At 52.2% G+C, this 17,852-nt stretch overlaps 1 protein-coding gene across 11 annotated transcripts in view; it reads right to left on the bottom strand.

Moving 5' to 3' along the window:
- Positions 1-17,852, bottom strand: part of Rab3il1 (RAB3A interacting protein-like 1) — a 36,583-nt gene that overhangs the window by 5,525 nt on the left and 13,206 nt on the right. For 2 of the 11 annotated variants that reach the window (XM_087607864.1, XM_087607906.1), the window contains 8 exons: positions 5,545-5,800; positions 5,057-5,152; positions 4,899-4,976; positions 3,919-4,134; positions 2,990-3,136; positions 2,363-2,491; positions 2,177-2,274; positions 172-271 (listed from right to left, as the gene is read on the bottom strand). In XM_087607864.1, the coding sequence (XP_087463990.1) occupies positions 172-271; positions 2,177-2,274; positions 2,363-2,491; positions 2,990-3,136; positions 3,919-4,134; positions 4,899-4,976; positions 5,057-5,152; positions 5,545-5,800 (1,120 nt within the window). Of the gene's footprint in view, positions 1-171; positions 272-2,176; positions 2,275-2,362; positions 2,492-2,989; positions 3,137-3,918; positions 4,135-4,898; positions 4,977-5,056; positions 5,153-5,544; positions 5,801-14,076; positions 14,207-17,237; positions 17,639-17,852 lie in introns of those variants that run through there. The other 9 variants (XM_087607950.1, XM_087607972.1, XM_087608021.1 and 6 more) reach the window with 8 other exon arrangements.

Below are 17,852 nucleotides of genomic sequence, written 5' to 3'. Positions count from 1 at the left end.
ACAGATGCCTAGTGAGCAGCTGGCAGAGTGGTAGGATTTCTCCCCAGGGGTGTGCCCTCTGCTAACACCTCAGTGTCTCTAAGCAAGAACCACATACCAAACCTTAGACCCTCCTCAGCTCTGGTCTCTTCCACTACACAGCTTTGCCCAGCACAAAGCTGAAAGACTCACCCTGGCCCGGGAGGACGGTGAGATGTAATAGTGGCCGTCAGAGTCCCCCAGGCGGATTCGATGGTGGCAGGTACGCGCCAGTCCACTCAGGGCACATGTGCTGGGGAGAACAGAGGAAGAGTAAGGTTCACAGATGCAGGGAATATGTCCTAGCTAGAGGATGCAATGGCGGGGTGAGCACTGCAAGCAGGCAGGAAGTAGGGCCTGGCCTCCCCTTCCCTCCCATCTTCCAAAGGAGCCCAAGGTCAAACGAAGAGGTGGGGTAGGACAAAAGTCTTCAGGAGAAACCTTAAATACAGCTGGATCCATGTCCAGACCCTGTTCCTACATAGGCAGGGGAGCTTGGTCAACCTCATGCCAGGTATATGAGAGCCCACCCTCCACAGCCTCCATAACTGCCCCCAACCCCCACGCCAGTACAGGCAGGGGTCTTTAAGTTCAATCATCTCTTTCTCTAGCTGAATTCTGGTCTCACTGCCTCTCACATCCCCACACCAGACTTTATCATCCAGCCCTGTGTTGTCCCCTGCCCACCAGGCCTCATAAGAATCCCTTTCCCGTGTCACCTCTCCTGCAGCCAGGCCTAGGAAACCCACTTAACACCTCCAGCTGCCCACGTTAGGCTTCGGCTGTCCCTAGAGCCCATCCTCCAGACTCCTCCCAAATCTTGCTCCTCCGCTGGCCCCACCTCCATGATGAACTCTTCTACCTCCCACCCTGACACCTGTACCTGGTCACCACATCCCCAGACTACTCATCCCTTTTGCTTGAATTCCCTCAGCTCTTTCCAACCGCTCTCTCTTTTCCCTCACTCCTTTCTCTTCATCATAGCCAGGAACTTTTCCAAAGACCACATCGAGCCTATGCTCTGTCCCCGTGGCTTCTAGATCACAGAGGGGAGTAGTTACAGAATCCCAAGTAAAGGACAGTTAATAGTGTTCGTTGCCTCTTCCTTGACTGTGAGGCTGAAATGGGCCGGAGAACTCTCTTTTAAGGAAGTATCAGCCGGGGACCCTCATCCTGGTTAGCTGATGTCCTACCTGGCAGAGGCCCTTATACTCCGGCCTCAAGCAACCCCTCCAGACCCAGCCCCAGACCCTGTTCCATGGCTATGTCCTGATCTGAAGTGTTTGAAACCCTAGCTACCCAGGCCTTCATTCATTCTTTTCTGTCTATAAAGCGGTCTCAAAATGTTCCCTCTGCGTGGCCAGGCTTCCTTTGTGGAACCAGCTCGGCTGAACAAACTCTGGAATAATACCAAGGGGGGAACCTGCCTGGTCCTCAGCCCACCTTAACTTCTTCGTTCTGCTGCTACCTCTGCTCAGTGCTGGCTGAGCAACATGCAGGATAAGACGCCAGGGCTGTTGTTTATCGGCAGGAGATAGAGCCAGCCACTAGCAATCATATATTTGCCAACCAGAGCCCTACATCTCTCTGGGACAGAAGAGGAAAGAGAGGGAGCAAGGATGACTACAGCTAGAAGAGACACCCCCTGCTGGTAGCAGGAATTTTCATCAAAGATAACCCCTGCTCCTAAATGGGGTCAGTGGTGACTGTTCCTCTCTTGTAGTTGATTATTTTTATTTTTTAAGCAGGGTTTTACGTAGGCCAGGCTTATCTTGAACTTGCTATGTAGCCAAGAATGACCTTCAACTTCTGATCCTCCTGCCTCTACCTCCCGAGTGCTGGGATCACAGGTGTATGCCATCACACTTGGTTTTACATGGTGCTGGGGACAGATTCAGTGGCTTTGTGCATGCTAGTCAAGGACTTTACTAAGCTATACCCCCAGCCCCATGTCCATCTCTTGGGAGCCCCTAGGCTAGGTCATGAACCCTGGGAGATGGTCACCCTGAAAGTTACAGCCCCTACCCACCCCTAGGCTCTATATCCACCTAGGAGGCCCAAGACTCAGGCTCTTATCCCAGTCCTCCAGGGTGCTACCCAAGGCTCCATGCTGGACTTTGCCATGTGGGCAGGAAGGGGCCCAGGGCTTTAAGCTTACTTGGTGTTGTTACACTCAACATTGGGCAGAGTCTGTGAAGCCACGGGCTCAATGGTGAGTGTGTTGTCCTCCACTGCCGTCCGAACTAGAGCTGAGAGCTGTGGCACATCAGGGCAGAATAGTGAGATCTTGGGTGATGGGGAACTAGTGGGTTGGGTTCCCAGCTAGCCACTCAGCCCACCTCACCTCCTGCACTGTGAAGTCGAGGCAAGGGCCCACGTCCTCCCGGTACACCCTTTCTAGGAAGGGGCAGTTCTTATCCAGGGTAGGTGATGCCCTCCAAGCCTGGAACTCTGCAAACAGGGTTGTATCCACCTGGAGGAAAAGGGCGCCAAGTGGGGGCAGTCAGAGATGAGGGTGAGCACGCCAGAGAAAGCAAAGCGAACGGAGAGAAGAGCAGGGAGATGCAGGAGGGCTCAGTGGACCATCAGGCCTGTCCTCAGCAGCCATGCAGGGGAGCAGAGTCCAGGCAAAGAAGAGGTCGTGTCTGCCCTTTGCACCAAAGAATTTAGAACAACAGTTTGTGTCTGGGTGTACATTAAGTTTCTTGGCACTGCAAAATTACAGACTTGGATCCAGGGCCTTGGCCTGAATGCTGCTACTGACTCCTTTTGGAAGGAACATCAAGAGCAGGCCTGTTAAGAACCCGTGGGTCCCCATAGGAACACACAGGTCTCTCTATGTCCAGGATGCACATAGGCTCATGCACACAGGAGAGAACATTTCACAGGTTTCCCTGCTGCCCTGGGCTGCATGCACAGTGAATGAGGCCCAGAGGGGAGAGGTGGGGTGGGCCTCTAAAGGAGCCATTACCTGTCGGGAGAAGGAGAGAGAGGTATCGGAGTTGGGGGTCGTGGGCGGCCCCCCAGATGGGAGCTGCCAGGTCGGCTCGTAGGTGAGGTGGACGGCCTTGCTGGGGATCACGCACAGGAGCAGGGAGAGTAGAGGGGGCAGCCCAGGCTGGGCCAGAGGATGAGTGGACAGATGGACAGACAGACATAGAGACAGACAGGAGGAAGGAGGAGATGTCAGTGTCCAGTGGGGAGCTCAGTGCTCAGAAGGGGACTGAAAGGACTTGCTTGCACCTCCTTCCTAGAAGCTCAGGAGACAGATGAAAAGAATTCTGAGCTAGGGCTGGCTTGAGCAAGAGTCTAGGAAGCTGAATCTCACCCCACGTCTCCCCAGTGTTCATCGGATACTAAAAAGGCTGGCTTTTTAGCATCCACCCAATTCTAACAGCTACCCAAGCAAGGACCTATGATCATGTCAGTCCAATCTGGGCTAAGCCTTCCTCCCTCTTTTTCCTGTTGAGGCAGGAGAGAGACATTTGTCTAAGGCCATAGTTGCTTCAGCATCACAGCTAAGGGTGCCGAGGGCCCTAGAATACACAAGTGTCACGATGTGGTCTTAGACCTCAAGACTAAAATCACAAAACACCAGGTAGCCCCTCCCTAGAAGTCCAGTGGCACCTGTCAATCAATCAATACAGGAAGTGTATTTCTGAAGGTTTCCTGAGAAAGGACCTTCAGGTTCTGATAGCCTTAAGGTCAAAGATTATCACCTCCTGCTTGGAATCAGCCTGCCCAGCCTGAGTGGTTCAAGGGACCCTGAAGCCCAGAGAGGAGAGAAACAAGGGGTAGGGCCCACAGGAGGGATCAGGATGGCTTTTTCAGGCTGCTGACTTGGCTGGTTAAGCATGATCAACCCTCCCAAGTGTGAGCCCACTCTGGCCTGTGCCTCACCTCCTTGCCTTCTTTGTCTGGGGTGGGGATATGCCCTGCAGTGGGGCACACAACAGGGCAGAGGGAGCTGGTGCTCTTTTGGCGTGAGTGGCCCTTTCGGGGTCCGGCTTTGGTGGGACTCAGCAGCTGTGGGTGGAGCTCACGGTTGGGAGAGGCTGGTGTGGATGTGATGACCAGTGTCTTCAAGGCTGTCACCTCTGCCTGTAGCATGTCGATCTGTCCCAGACAAGATGGCCATCAACCCCAACATGGGGTTAATGTCACATGGTTACCACAGCCTGGCAACCAAACATCCCCACAGTACCTGTCTCCTTGCCCTTGGAACAACCTCTAAGACATCTATTCTAAGTGCCAGTTTGTTTTTTTTTTTTTTTTCTTTTTTCTTTTCGGAGCTGGGGACCGAACCCAGGGCCTTGCACTTGCTAGGCAAGCGCTCTACCACTGAGCTAAATCCCCAACCAAGACATCTATTCTAGAGAGAGGGAATCCAAGGCTGACAGGAGACATGGCCTGCCTCAGGCCACACTGTGAGACTCTGCTGGAAGCAGGCATCTAGGAACTTCCTAGAGTTCCTGCTAAGTATTCATGGTTCCCCAGAAGCAAAGAAAAGCGGTCCCAGCTTCACATTTACTGATCGGCCAGCAGACGTTCTGAGAGAGGACACTCCCTGCCTGTGCTCTACCGCCATGGCCAACATTTCTACTTTGGAGGCAGGAGGAGACCTGCAATAACCACTGGATCCTCCTGGGCTCCAGAGGACCCTAGGGAAGACAGTGGTGCACCAAGAGCACTGATGGAGTCTGGTGCCATGGGCTACTTAACTTCAGACCCACCCTACCTGTCCCAGACCTGGGTTCTCCTGTTCCTGGTAGGTCTGACAGGGACCTGCTGCACGCCCTTGCTAGCTGAGGGTTGTACACCCCATCAGGGACTATGACAGGAGCCATGGGCTGGCCTAGGCACACAGGGATGGGTCTCACCTTGCCCCAAGCCTCCTTCAACTGCTTTTCCGATGCTGCCTGCTTCATGTTGGCTTCCCGAACCATCTTGTGAGCTTCCTAGAAGGGCAGCATCTCTGCATGAGCGGTCACAGGACACTGGACACATGGGCCACCCATTCCCAGGCCGCCCAGCGTACCTCAAACAGGCTGGCCGTCAGCTCCTCCAGCTCCTGCTCCAGCTGTGCGCGCACTTTGCAAAGCCGTTCACACTCTTCATCCTTAAGCTTCAGCTCCTGGGTGCAGGCAGGAGGCTGTTAGCCTGCTCTAACCAGGTCCCCAGCCACCAGCTCTGGGACTGTCACCAGGTATCTGACACTCGATGGTACTTTAGCCCATGCGCAAGTTAAAACCCTATCCTGGCATCCCATCCCAGCTGGAAGAAGACTTCCGGGTAAGTCAGGATGTGTGGAAGTCACTTCAGACTTCTGAGCCTTCAGCGACAGAGGGCATGCCTAGCGTGCTTGAAGCCCTGGGTTGAACCAGCCTCTTCCATTGGGTTCCCAGGACTCCAGCATGGGCCAGGCTTTGACAAGTAGTTTCTCCTCTCCCTTCCTTCTACAGCTATCTGAGGTCACTCAGTGTAGCTGCTCTACCTCAGTCCCCAACCCTGCCCTGGAGCACCCACCTTCTGGGCTTTGTATAGCTCCTCCTTTAGGAATTCAGAGCCCTTCTCTCGGATCTCCATGGAGGAGCTGCGCAGGCGTGATACATCCAATGGAGCAGCTGCTGGGTGTTCCTCACCCCCGGCCTCCTCCCAGGAAGCAGAGGCTTCTACCAGGCCTCCTGGGGACTTCCTGTTACCTTTGCTGGGGCCCAGGTTTTTCCAGGGGACTGAAATAGCTGAGAGGCCCACAGGGAGGCCCTCGTCTTGTTGGGGTGGGCTGCAAGGCAAACGAGGACATAAGCATACACAGGGTAAGGACTCAGGACCTGCAGAACTGAGCCCAGGGACCAACCCCAGGACACATCCCTGTCACGTAAGCCTCAGTCTGTCCATCTGTAAAATAGAGCCACTATAAGCTGTAACTAAACCGTAACTGGACTGTTACAAGGGCAGAATGACCAAGCACGAACTTTCTTAGGGGCCAAGGCAGGACTCATGTACCTTTGTTACCCACCATCCCCACCCTTGGGCACAGGGCTTGGTACACAGCAGGCGACCACCACTTTGTTGAGCAGACGAATGGATATAAATGCATCGGTCCTTACACCATAGATAGGATTGTCCCAATGATTCTAACTCCCAAGAGTTGAAGGGAATGGGCAGAAAACCTTGGCACAGCAGAGCCAATTAAATGGGTTTGTTAAAGCGAAGCAAATGTTATCAATGACAAAGCATTGTTAGTGGACATGTCAATATGATAGAAGTCCACAAGGCGGACTAGAGAGGAAGCACCAGGCCTCAACAGGCAGGAAGAGCCTACAAATAGTCCAGGCATAACAGACCCACTTCCTGCCACCCCTGGATTTTGTGAGGAGCAAGATTCAACTCTCCCTGGCCTTCTCTGTGACTAAAGACAAACACACCCTCCTCTGGAAGCCTCAGGACCCTCCGCTTGCTGAATCGGAAGCCCCTAGATGGACTAGGGGTTATGTCCTTAATCAACCCCCACCTCCAAGCTACAGCACACCCTAGAAAGCAGACCCTGGAGAAGGAAGAGAGGAAGGTCTGGCCAGTGACCGTTTGTGCAGAAACAGCGCCTCTGGCTTTGCTAGCTCAGCAAAAATCTGGGGCTCCTGAGCCAGCAGCCTCAGAGCAGCAGTGGCTTGGCGGGTTGGGGGGGCTGGGCTACAGATAACCGTGGGGAAGTGAGGAGGAGGGGCTCAGCCAGGCCTGCACTGGAGGAACAAGGCCAATGAGACTGGGCCTTGGAATAACTGGGAGGAAATGCTGGGGTTTAGCCTCTCTCTTGTCCCCAAGCCCCTGAGAAGCTCTGAGCCTCAGTTTCTCTCTGAGTAACACAAAGAAACTAAGCTCTCAGAGACCACGGCAGTGAGTGAGCCCACTGCCAACTCCTTTAACATGACCCTGGCCACTGCCTAACCCAGCCTTCTCTCTGCCCTGGAACAGGCCTAAGGTATAACCTTGAGGCTCCTGGAACTGGGCTCTGCTTGGCAGAGACTGGGCCTCATTGAATATAAGGTAAGGGCAGAGATTCACCATTCCACCAGTGTGTGTGACAGATTTTCCTAATACCATTTTTTGGGGTGGGGGAGGGGGTCTTGTTGGCACAGGGTTCTTGAGGTCTGAGGCAACCCTATCAGTGCTGTGGCAGCCGTATGGGATGAGAACTCTGCCCAGGGACTGGGAGTTTTCTCTGTGTGTCAGTGTCTGTATGTTTGTGTTGGTACAGCCATGTCTATGCACATGCATGTGGAGGCCAGAGGTCAACCTTGGATGTTGCTTCTCTGGAGTTATCACAGGTCTCTTACTGGGATCTTAGGTTGCCTCAGTTGAGTGGATAAGGAGCCTTGGGGCTTCTCTTGCCTCTTTCCCCAGGATGATGATTATAAGAGTGTGCCACCATGCCTGGCTCAAACTCAGGTCTCCATGCTTGCATAGCAGCATGGCTTACTCGTGCCTCTGTTTGTGTGTGTGTGTGTGTGTGTGTGTGTGTGTGTGTGTGTGTGTGTGTGTGAAGACTTATTTGTATTTATGTGCACATATATGTCCATGGATGTTACATGTGTTTGTACTCATAGGGACCAGAAGAAAGCATTAGATCCCCTAGAGGTAGAGCAGCAAGCAGTCCTGTTGTTCTTTTTTTTTTTTTTTTTTTAACAGTCCTGTTCTTGATGTGGGAACTTGGGTCCTCTGGTAGAGCAGTAAGTGCTCTTAATGACTTAGCGCTCTTGCGCTCTCTCTCTCTCTCTCTCTCTCTCTCTCTCTCTCTCTCTCCCCCCCCACCCGCCCCAGTCCCACCCCACACATTGTTTTTAATATTCTTTACCCAGTAATTGTAGTCTTTGCCCCATACTTCAGATAGGGGTGCAAGCTCAGAGAGAAGAGGGGGCTTCCACGGAGGTCCCAGGTCAGGGGTGATGTGGAGACAGGCAGCCAGGTCTTCAGCCTGGGCCCCCCCAGCTTCTGGCCAAGTGGCCTGGAATGTGGTGAGCATTGGAATCAGCACACATGTTTCATGATCAAGGGTTTCTAGGCCCAGAGCAACTACGCAGTAGGCTCTCTATGAGTTATAGCAGAGAAGCCTTACCCAGTTCAGCTCAAACTGGACTCTTGCTAAGTCAGAAAACACCCTGACTGGACTGACAGCCTGTGGGGAGAAAGAGGAGGGTACTGTTGCCAAGATCATGGCTATGCTTTGTCCTGGGAATGTCTGAAGTTCCTGAATCTGCTTTCCCCATAGACAGATAAAAGAAACTATCAGGCAGTGGGATGTTATCAAAATCAAACAGGAACTCACTTGTTACAGTGCCAGGTGAATAGGGATCAACCCTAACTGGGCAGAGATGCCCAAAATGCTCTCCCTGACTCTGGGTCCTGAAGCTGAACCTACAGGCACTCACGTCCCAGCAAGGGATAGCAGAGGCGGGAGGGAAGAAGGGCACAAATGTGTGTGTGTTTAGCAACAACTGCAGTCTGCAGATCTTCTTCCGTTCAATTTCTGGTGATTCATAAAGAATCAGAGAAAAAAGGAGGGGTTGGGGATTTAGCTCAGTGGTAGAGCGCTTGCCTAAGAAGCGCAAGGCCCTGGGTTCGGTCCCCAGCTCCGAAAAAAAAAAAAAGAACCAAAAAAAAAAAAAAATCTGCATGTGAACTCCTCAGGTCTCCAGTAAGTAGGAACCTGAGATCCCTGCACCTTCTCAGTCCAGACTCTGTGGGAATATAATCTTTTGTGAGGTGTATACTATGGGATGGGAATCAATCTTCTAGGGGTGAGAGATATTAAGAGTCAAGGTCAGAAGCAGATGGGAGACCAACATCCCCCATCCTGATGCTGACTTAGGAGCCGAGGGCCCCCACATACAGGAAGCACTCTCCTGGGTTACTTCCCCAGGAAACAGAGCAGTGGCCTCAATCCTCAGTCTGCCAGGCCTGCTTGTAGAGGCAGCAGAGATTTTTGTCTCTCAACCCCTCAAAGCCTAACTAAAGGAGGAATCCCAAACTCCGTGGCCTGTCAGCCACTCAGATGCTCAACACCCCTTGGGATCAGGAATTCCTGGTCAGAGCTAAATAGGGATCTCTCTCAGCCCTCCAAGCTCCTACCTCTCCCACCCTGGACAAGCCAGCCCGCTCTCTCTGGGCTCCTCAGCAAGCAGGCATGGCCCTCCACAGCCATTTCTACAGTTAAGAATCCCTTCTGTCTTCCAGGCCACAATGTTTCACTAAATAAACAGCAGAGGGGGCACTGAGCACAGCTCTGGAGCAGGAAAAGAACTGGCTGGGAGCATCTGGTGCTAGGGGAAGCTACAGAAATCTTCCTGGAACTCACTCTCTCAGAAGGGCCAGTGCTATGGTGCAGGGAGTGGATTCAGACCCATTTAGGAGACTAAGAATGAAAGACACATGACTCTAATTCTCGGGTGGCAACAAGGTGCCAGGAAAGGTTCTGTAACGGCACCCTACATTCAGCCCACACGCCCGGCAAACAGCTCAAGTCTTCAGCAAACCAACAAGCACACAGGGTTTTCAGGTTCCCGCTTCAGGTTTAGGTCAGCTCACCCACCATTTCAAGCACCATGGGCGCCATGACAGTACTATAGTGAGACGGACTCCACAGTCTAATTTTAATGACAGGGCAACCAAGAACGAGGCAGGCTTGGTGACCTGGCTTCTTCGAACACAAAGCAAGGAGGTGATAGGACTGGAACTGACCCCAGACTGCAGGCACAGCACAAACAGCATGTGACCTGCCCCCCAGAAGCGGGAATGAATGAAGGTTTCAGAGAAGTAAGGCAGGATGCAGATGGGGTTTGAGGAAGTTGGAGACAGTGCCCAAGTAAGGGAGGAGTGGTAAAGGGTGATGCCCAGGGCTTCCTTGCTAGCTGAGCAGGACTGAGAGAGAACATACAGACAGAGAAAACTCCGTAGGGGGGCCATGGCCATGGGTAGGGTTGAGCAGGAGCTGGGTAGAAGAGAAGGTAAAATATGCAATACAGTAATTGATTAACTAAGCTAATTTAAAACCAAGGGAAAGGTGGGTGGAAATGAGGAAGTGGGAAGGGGTCTTCCAGGAAGCGAAAGGGGGTAGCTCAGGTTTTTGGGAAGTACAGAGTGCTGTGGGTGGCTGAAGGGAAAAGGCAGGACTGTAGCAGCTGTTGGGAGGCACCATTGGGAACAGCCAGCACTGAGTCTGGGTTTAGTGGGTGGCAGAGGAGGACCCTGAGAACCAGAGACACATCTTATCTCTTTGGTAGTAGGGTCTGCAGTTGGGTCAGACTCCAGTGAGCCAAGGCAAGGAGACACAAAGGGCAGGCAGAAGATGGGCCTAGGCCACTGATGGGGGGGGGGGGGGGGGCACAGGGGGGTGGGGCTGCAAGAACAGCAGCAGGACCTAGTGGAAGAGATCAAGAGACTAAGTAGATTCTTCCTGTCATTGCCAGGGCAGATTCTTCCTGTCATTGCCTCCACCCCAGGCCAAACCAGCTCAGCCTAGAAGGGGACACAACACTCTGTGTCTCCACCAGCCAGGCCTAGATAAGAGAGTAGCATGCTCTGCTAAGACAGGCTTCTGAGGGACTCCTTATATATTTAGTCCAAGATCATACACACACACACACACACACATACACACACACACCCCTCTGACATATACTATGATATACTATGTGCCTAGTGAACACCGACTGTGCCAGCTTCCACACCCTGATCCTTCCATGGACGTAAGGAAGATTTCAGGGGCCACCATGTCATCCCCTTCTTACCACCCATTTTGCTTTGTTTGCTCCAGGCCTGGCAAGGCAGGGCTCTACTGAGTCTGGTCTGATCCTGTACACAAAAGTGCAGGGTAAGGGACAGCAGGCAAGACACTTGCATCTGTTGAAAGGCCAGGGTGAGTGGGGAGATCATCTGCCTGATCCTGGGGCCCTCAGTCCCCTGTGACTTGGGTCTCAGAAGCTCGTAGAGTAGCAAAGGCTCAGAACAGTTAAGTGAAAGACTGCAGAGCCTCGACACCTGCCAACTGTGGGACTCCTTAGTCACTGGCCTTTAACTCCTAGGAGGCTGGGTGATCTTAACTTTTTCCTTAGCACTCCATTAGAACTTGGCTCTCTCTAGAGAAATGTGTGGTTAGTCCTATCCAGGAAGTAGAGCGACTGAGACCAGCTGGTCACACCAATGTTGCATGGCTGCTCGGTGGGACAGAACCAGCACAGAACTCAGTCTGTAGACTCTGCTGACCAATTGTAAAGTTCCCAGGACTGTGTTAGGCTCAGAGCTCTCAAAATATCACCCTCACTCCATCACCTAGAATGGGCATGGCCCCCAAGACCATAGGCCTGTGAAACTGTAGGAGATGGAGGAGGGGAAGCCCAGTCTGCGGTCTGTGGGGGAGGTGGAGCCCCTGGAAGTGAGGTTAGATAGCTAGGCATAGCAGTGCAGCATCCTGGAGGCTAATCAGAGAGGGTTAAGAGTTCTAGGCCAGTGAGACGGTTAAGGAGGAAAGAGGCTTGCTGTATAAGCTTGGGGGGCCTCAGTTTGATCCCTAGAACCCACATAAAAGTAGAGTACCAAACCCACAAAGTTGCCCTCTGACCTTATCATGTGTGTGTGGTGACACATGTGCTCTCTCCCTCCATCTTACGCACACTTACACACACACATACATACACACACACATACACACACATACACACACACATACATACACACACATACACACACATATACACACACATACATACACACATGCACACTTACACACACACATACATACACACACACATACACACACATACACACATATACACACACATACATACACACACATACACACACATACACACACATACATCACACACACATACATACATACACACACATACATATACACACACCATACACACACACACATACATCACACACACATACATACATACACACACATACATATACACACACCATACACACACACACACACACACACACACACACACACACACACACACACCACACTAATAAAAATGTCTTTAAAGAGAGTTCCAGATCAGTTTAGTCTACATGGTAAGAACCTGTGTCCAAAATAAAGCAAACCAAAACGACACTTAGGTTGGCTATGCAGCCCAGTTGCCTGAGTCCTGGCCCAGAACACAAAGGTCTAGATCCTGTCCTCCTCACTTCTAAACTCTAAACCAGGCATTGTGGCACATGCCTGTAATCCCAGTACTTGGGAGATGGAGAGAGAGGGTCATCCTTGGCTATACAGGGAGTTTGAGGCCAACCTGGGCTACATGAGACCCTGTACCCACTTCCTTTACTCCAAAAATCAGATTAGTATGGCCATTTACTTCAGAGTTCAAGGTTTATCTTCAAAAGGATCTCTACTCCTGACTCCTACAGGATCCAGCCAGTCACTTTGGCTTATCTCCATTTAGGACTCTGCCGTAAACAAACACCATAGCTCAGTTCCATTTACAGCAGGAAGCCAGGCCCCAACCCTTCCTGGGCTAGGATACATACCTCCTAGGATATAGCCCTTAGAGTTGACATCAGCTTCTAGGGATCTCATAGAGTGACCTGCAGTGTGTGACCCAGAGCGTGGTCCCTCTTAACAGCTGTAGGGAGTGGACTGCTCCAAGGCCCCTAAGTCCCCAGAGCATTCCGAACCCTATGTACAAAGGCTGGGAGATGGCTTAGTGGGTAAGAGTGGGACACAGCACCATGAGAATCAGTGGTGTATACTAGCCACCAGCTTGGCTAAACAAGTCCCAGGGTTAGTGAAGAGACCTGGGAATACAGTGGAGACAGGAAGGACACCTGGCATCTCCTCCGGTAACACATACCCCCCCCCCACACACACACACACACGCACACCCAAAGTACTCAAGCTGACTCCAGCCCAGAGAAGGGGAGTTGTCACCCTAAGGGTTATACAGCAACTGTCTCAGTTCGCCCAGCAGAAAGGCTCACAGCTCCTTTCAGACCAGGCTGCTCCTCAAACACACAGCCTCAGGCAATGCATCCCTAAGTGGGATTGCCTCAATCTGAGGCAGGCTCCTTGAACCCATCCAAAACACTTCCCAAGTCTAGCTAGCTTCTTTCCCTGGAGCAAATTCCCAACAAACACAGGCTGGCTTCTGCTCCCTCTAAAAGATCAAGCCTGCCTACACCTCCCGGGAGCTCAGTTCTGGTGCCCTGGCTGGGGTTGAAGCGGCAAAGCTCGAAGCTCCCCAGCATTTCAGCTCAAACTCAGCTGGGGTCCATGAGAGTAAATAGATCTTACCTGTTCCCCTCCCCAGGGTTTCCTCCCTCCGCTTATCTATCGTGCCTATCGTCTGCCTATCCTGAAACAGTTCTTAGCAGGAACACCCCCAAGACCCTTTGCAGCCCAGGAAGGAGAAGGCATTTGCCTAAATTCAAGAAAGGACATCAACTTTATGTGAACACGAGGCTGGGACTCCTACTAGACTGGCCAAGAACAGGAGTCAGCCTTAAGAACCGATGGCCCTTCCGAAAAAAAGAACCAAAAAAAAAAAAAAAAAAAGAACCGATGGCCCTAACAGATGGGAGTGGGGATGAGGGGTGGGAAACGGGTTCACTCAGGACTCAGGGTCTATGCCTATGCCCCTCCAGGTTCCAGTCAACTAGCCAGAGACCTTGGAGAGACACAGCTAGCTTTCTCAACTGCACTGCTTCCCCAGAGTTTATGGGTGTTCCCTCCTTTAAATGTGTGCCCCAGTTTGAGGTATACATACTACTTACTCATCCCCATCACCACCACTTCTCTCATGCGCTCCACTGGAGCTAGGATCACCCTTCCCACCCTGGGGCAACTCAGATCGGTCCTGCCAAGGTCCTTTCAGATCTCAGGCTGCAGTGTGTCCTCATGCTACAATGCACCTCGCCGCAGCAGGCAGGGCTGAGAGTACAGATTATTTCCCAAGTGGGGTACAAACAACAGCAATGATCCCCTGTTCTCCCATCCCAGGAGGCCAGCGTGGCCCAGACCGAGCGCAGAGCCACCGGCGTGCGGGGACCTACCCGCTCCACATCCCGAGGTCTCCGCCGCAGCCGCGTCCACGCGCACCACCAACTCTGCCGGGCCCCAGAGCTGCCCTGCCGCCTGTCAATCGCTCCTCCGCCAGTCTGTCCCGCTGGCCGCCAAGGGTTTGCGGCTCCGCCCCACCCCAGACCTTCCCCTGCCCTGGGCGGGTCACGTGTCCTTGAGGCGGGCCCCAGGCCACGTGCCCGGCCCCGCCCCTCTGCCGGCCCAGCCCTGTCCCTCTTGCTGCTTGGGGACAATGACCCTCCGGAGCGAGAACGGGACTGGTCCCATCATCTCGCATCCAGATCTGGCTTCCGCCTTTCCCTATCACTCTCTGCCTTGCACTTTTAAAGCACCCTTGCTTGAGAACCTACAATGGCTCTCGGGGATCTCAGCTCTATTTCTCGGGCAGATTGTCACTCAAAGTGGGCAAACAGCTCCTGCACCCTCATTCAGACTTCTAACCCTGTTACCAGACTCTGGAGCTCATAGCTTTGCATCAATCCCAGAGTGACACTGGGCTTCTGGGAAGGGGGCGGGGCAGACCCTAAACGAATATTCATTGAGCGGTTTAAGCTAAGAGAGCACTACTTCGGCCCAATCTTACCAGCTTTGCTTCCAGGCCCCTCCTCTTATATCTCTGAATACTAGTTCATCCCAGCCTTCGAGCCATCCTAAACTCTGGAGACTACTCTGCCAACCTCACTAGCACCTGTCTGTCCCAGGTACTTTAAAAAAAAAATCTGTAAAAAGCTTGAATCCTTTGCCACTTTTCCCTCAGTTCCTATGCCCTCCTTTTATCCTAACCACTGACCTGAATGAAGTTCAGCCTCAGATCAGGATCCAACAAGTAGAGCCCAGAGTCAGCCCCTCCTTGAGAACTAAGACCAGCTCCCACAGGCAGGGTCTACAGCACTCTCTGGGCTTTTAAGAACACATCTCACTCATCCATCCACACAAACAGGCATTCAGCTGCCCCTTCTGAACTGCTCAGGCCACGTGAAACCAAGAGTTTCTCCAGGCCGGAACTCCTACCTCCCTCTCTCCTTTCCCTTAGGCCCCTCTTCCTCAGTGGGTGTGGGTCATATACTGCCTAGGTTGGTCTCCAGACCCTGGGCTAAACGGACACTTCCTCCTCAATGCCCTCATTGGCTGCAACTGCATGCTTGGCTTATGGAATTCCAGTATGGTAAATGGGAGACCTCTACTGCCAGACTTGCCTAGAACCCACCTTCACCAACGGATTATCTCTTTTAAAAACAGAAAAGAGGGGTTGGGGATTTAGCTCAGTGGTAGAGCGCTTGCCTAGGAAGCGCAAGGCCCTGGGTTCGGTCCCCAGCTCCGAAAAAAAGAAAAAGGAAAAAAAAAAAAAAAAAAAAAACAGAAAAGAAAGCCAGGGAATGATGGCACGCACCTTTAATCCCAGCACTCTGGAGGCAAAGGGAGGCAGAACTCCGAGTTCAAGGCCAACCTGCTCTACAAAGTAAGTTCCAGGACAGCTAGGACTGCTACACAGAGAAACCCTGTCTCAAAAGTCAAAAATCAAAACAAAATAAAACCCCACAACAGCAAAAGAAAGCCCACCCACCTGCCCGCCCCACAGAAAACAAACAGAAAAAGAGTTAGGCTGGAAATGGCTCAGCCAGTAAGGGCCTGCATTGCTCTTGCAGAGGACACAAGTGTGGTTCCCAGCACCCCTATCAGGCAATTCAAAACCCTGACTCCACAAGGGAACCCTATGCCTTCTTCTGGCCTCTGGGGGCACCTGATGAATGTGTACAAGTCCACGAATGAACATACACACATAATAAAGTAAGTATTAAGAACAGATGCTCCTTTGTCAGCTTATAGGAGCAAGGACTTGGTGACTGGAACCCATGTCTTTGCCCATGGCTGGCATCTTCCACCATGGAGAAGACGGCTCTCCACAGCATCCTTCTCATCTGACAGAATCTCTCAGCCCAGGTCTTCTATGTCCTTCCCTCACTATAGGGTGGTTTTTACCAGACTATGACTTCTAATGGGCAAAGACCAACCCCTTCTTGGGCTATGTTCCTCCACCCAGCCCAGCCCAGCTTAGGGTCTGGCCAAAGCAGATATCAACATATTTCTGTTGACTTGAGCCCTTCACTAGCTAAGCCTTGAGCAAATGCTCTTTTCCTGTTCCTTGCTCTGGTCACCTAGGGGCAGGAGGAAAAGATGACAGAGAAAGAGTCCAGGACAGGGCCTTTGCCTTCCAAGTGTTTAAAAGCCAGGGCAAAGATAAATTCTGTCAATGGGATTAGTGAGAGTCAATGGAGGTGTTAGCAAAGGGGAAGGTTCCTGAGGAAAGGTCTCATCCTAGGAGCCCTTGAAGGAGGCCTCAAAGGACAATTGTGTGGTCACCACCCTAAGAGCATTGACCATTGATGTGCAATTACTAACCAAAAATATCTTGTCTTTTACGCATCTAGACTCTGTGAACTTCCAAGCCACCAGGCCTTCCTCTCAGCAGCACAGAGAACCCTGCTGTGACACTGGAAAGGGATGTCCTCAGAGAAGTTAAAGAACCTGCTTTATGTCATGAGAGCCAGGGGAGGGGAGGTGGGATCTCTTTACAGAAGCTTTTCCTAGGGACGACACAGAGCCCCTGGTACTGGTGGAATCTGTGTCTGGGTACAGCCAGCCCTCGAAAGATTAGTGAATACCTACTGGGTGCCTGACCCAGCCAGTGGGGAGGAGAAAATTAAAGATATGTCTACAGTTACAAACCACCAAAAGCCTCATTGTTCTTCCTTCCACACACACCTCCTGTCCACTCTCCCCTCCCCCAGTTTGCTACCTTTAAGCCACAGGCCCTAGGCTGAGGCTGAAGATATATGGGACTTGAATCTGAATCCGCCTCTGATTCTGGAGTTCCATCTGTTTCTAACTGTGACCTAGGATGCATGTCTTGGTCTCTCTGACCTTCAGTTTCTACCTTGGTCTAAACCTCAAGTTGGACCAGGCAATCAGAGTTCCTCTCTGAGTGCCCACTCTGTAAGAAGGTCCTGAAATCCTACCCAATTCAAAACAGCCCATTGTTCCAAGTCAGCTTCCGGACGTCCATGTCCATGTCCCTGCAGAGTGTCAAGACCCATCCCCCACCTCCCCTCGGTGTCCCAAGACCTCAGCTCACCTGTTTGCATCCCAGGTCTCCTCTCTAAAGTTCCTCTCAGGTACAGGACCCAAACCTGATGGGGCATAGCGGACAGTGCCTGAGCTCATGGCCAAGAACACTGGGCATGACCCTCGGGCAGGACACTGCCTGGGCTCCTCAGAGGCTTCCATGCCTGGGGCCAGGCTGAGGCCCCTTTGGAGACCACCGGGAGGTCAAGCGACAGAAGCTGCCTCCACTCCAGGCAGAGCCTCACACTAACCTTTGCTATCTCTCAGGAGCAGCAGCACAGCGGCCGGGCGGGGCCTCCCAGACGCTTCTATCTTCTTAAACCCTTAATTATTAACTCCTGAGGCTCAGCGGGCAGCGGAAGACATGGGCCTCCTTCCTGGGTTGTGGGCTATGAGCTGGACAAGATATACCTGAGAATAGAAGAGCAGCAACCCTACATGCTGATGCCCTGAGCTTTCAAGACTGCCTGTCTCCTGTCCTCCTGCCCCGAGACACAGGGCAGAGCCTGTCCAGCCTGGTTCTATTATGAGCTGGCTGCTTGTTTGCTTTTGCACAGATATTCAGTAACTAGTCCCTTAAGCCCATTAACTACTGTCACCAAAGGACAATTCAACATAGCTTCAG

Source organism: Rattus norvegicus, chromosome 1, assembly GCF_021556685.1.
Source record: "Rattus norvegicus strain SHRSP/BbbUtx chromosome 1, alternate assembly SHRSP_T2T, whole genome shotgun sequence".
In the NCBI taxonomy this organism is placed as follows: domain Eukaryota; kingdom Metazoa; phylum Chordata; class Mammalia; order Rodentia; family Muridae; genus Rattus; species Rattus norvegicus.
This window is presented reverse-complemented; position numbering and strand designations above follow the sequence as displayed.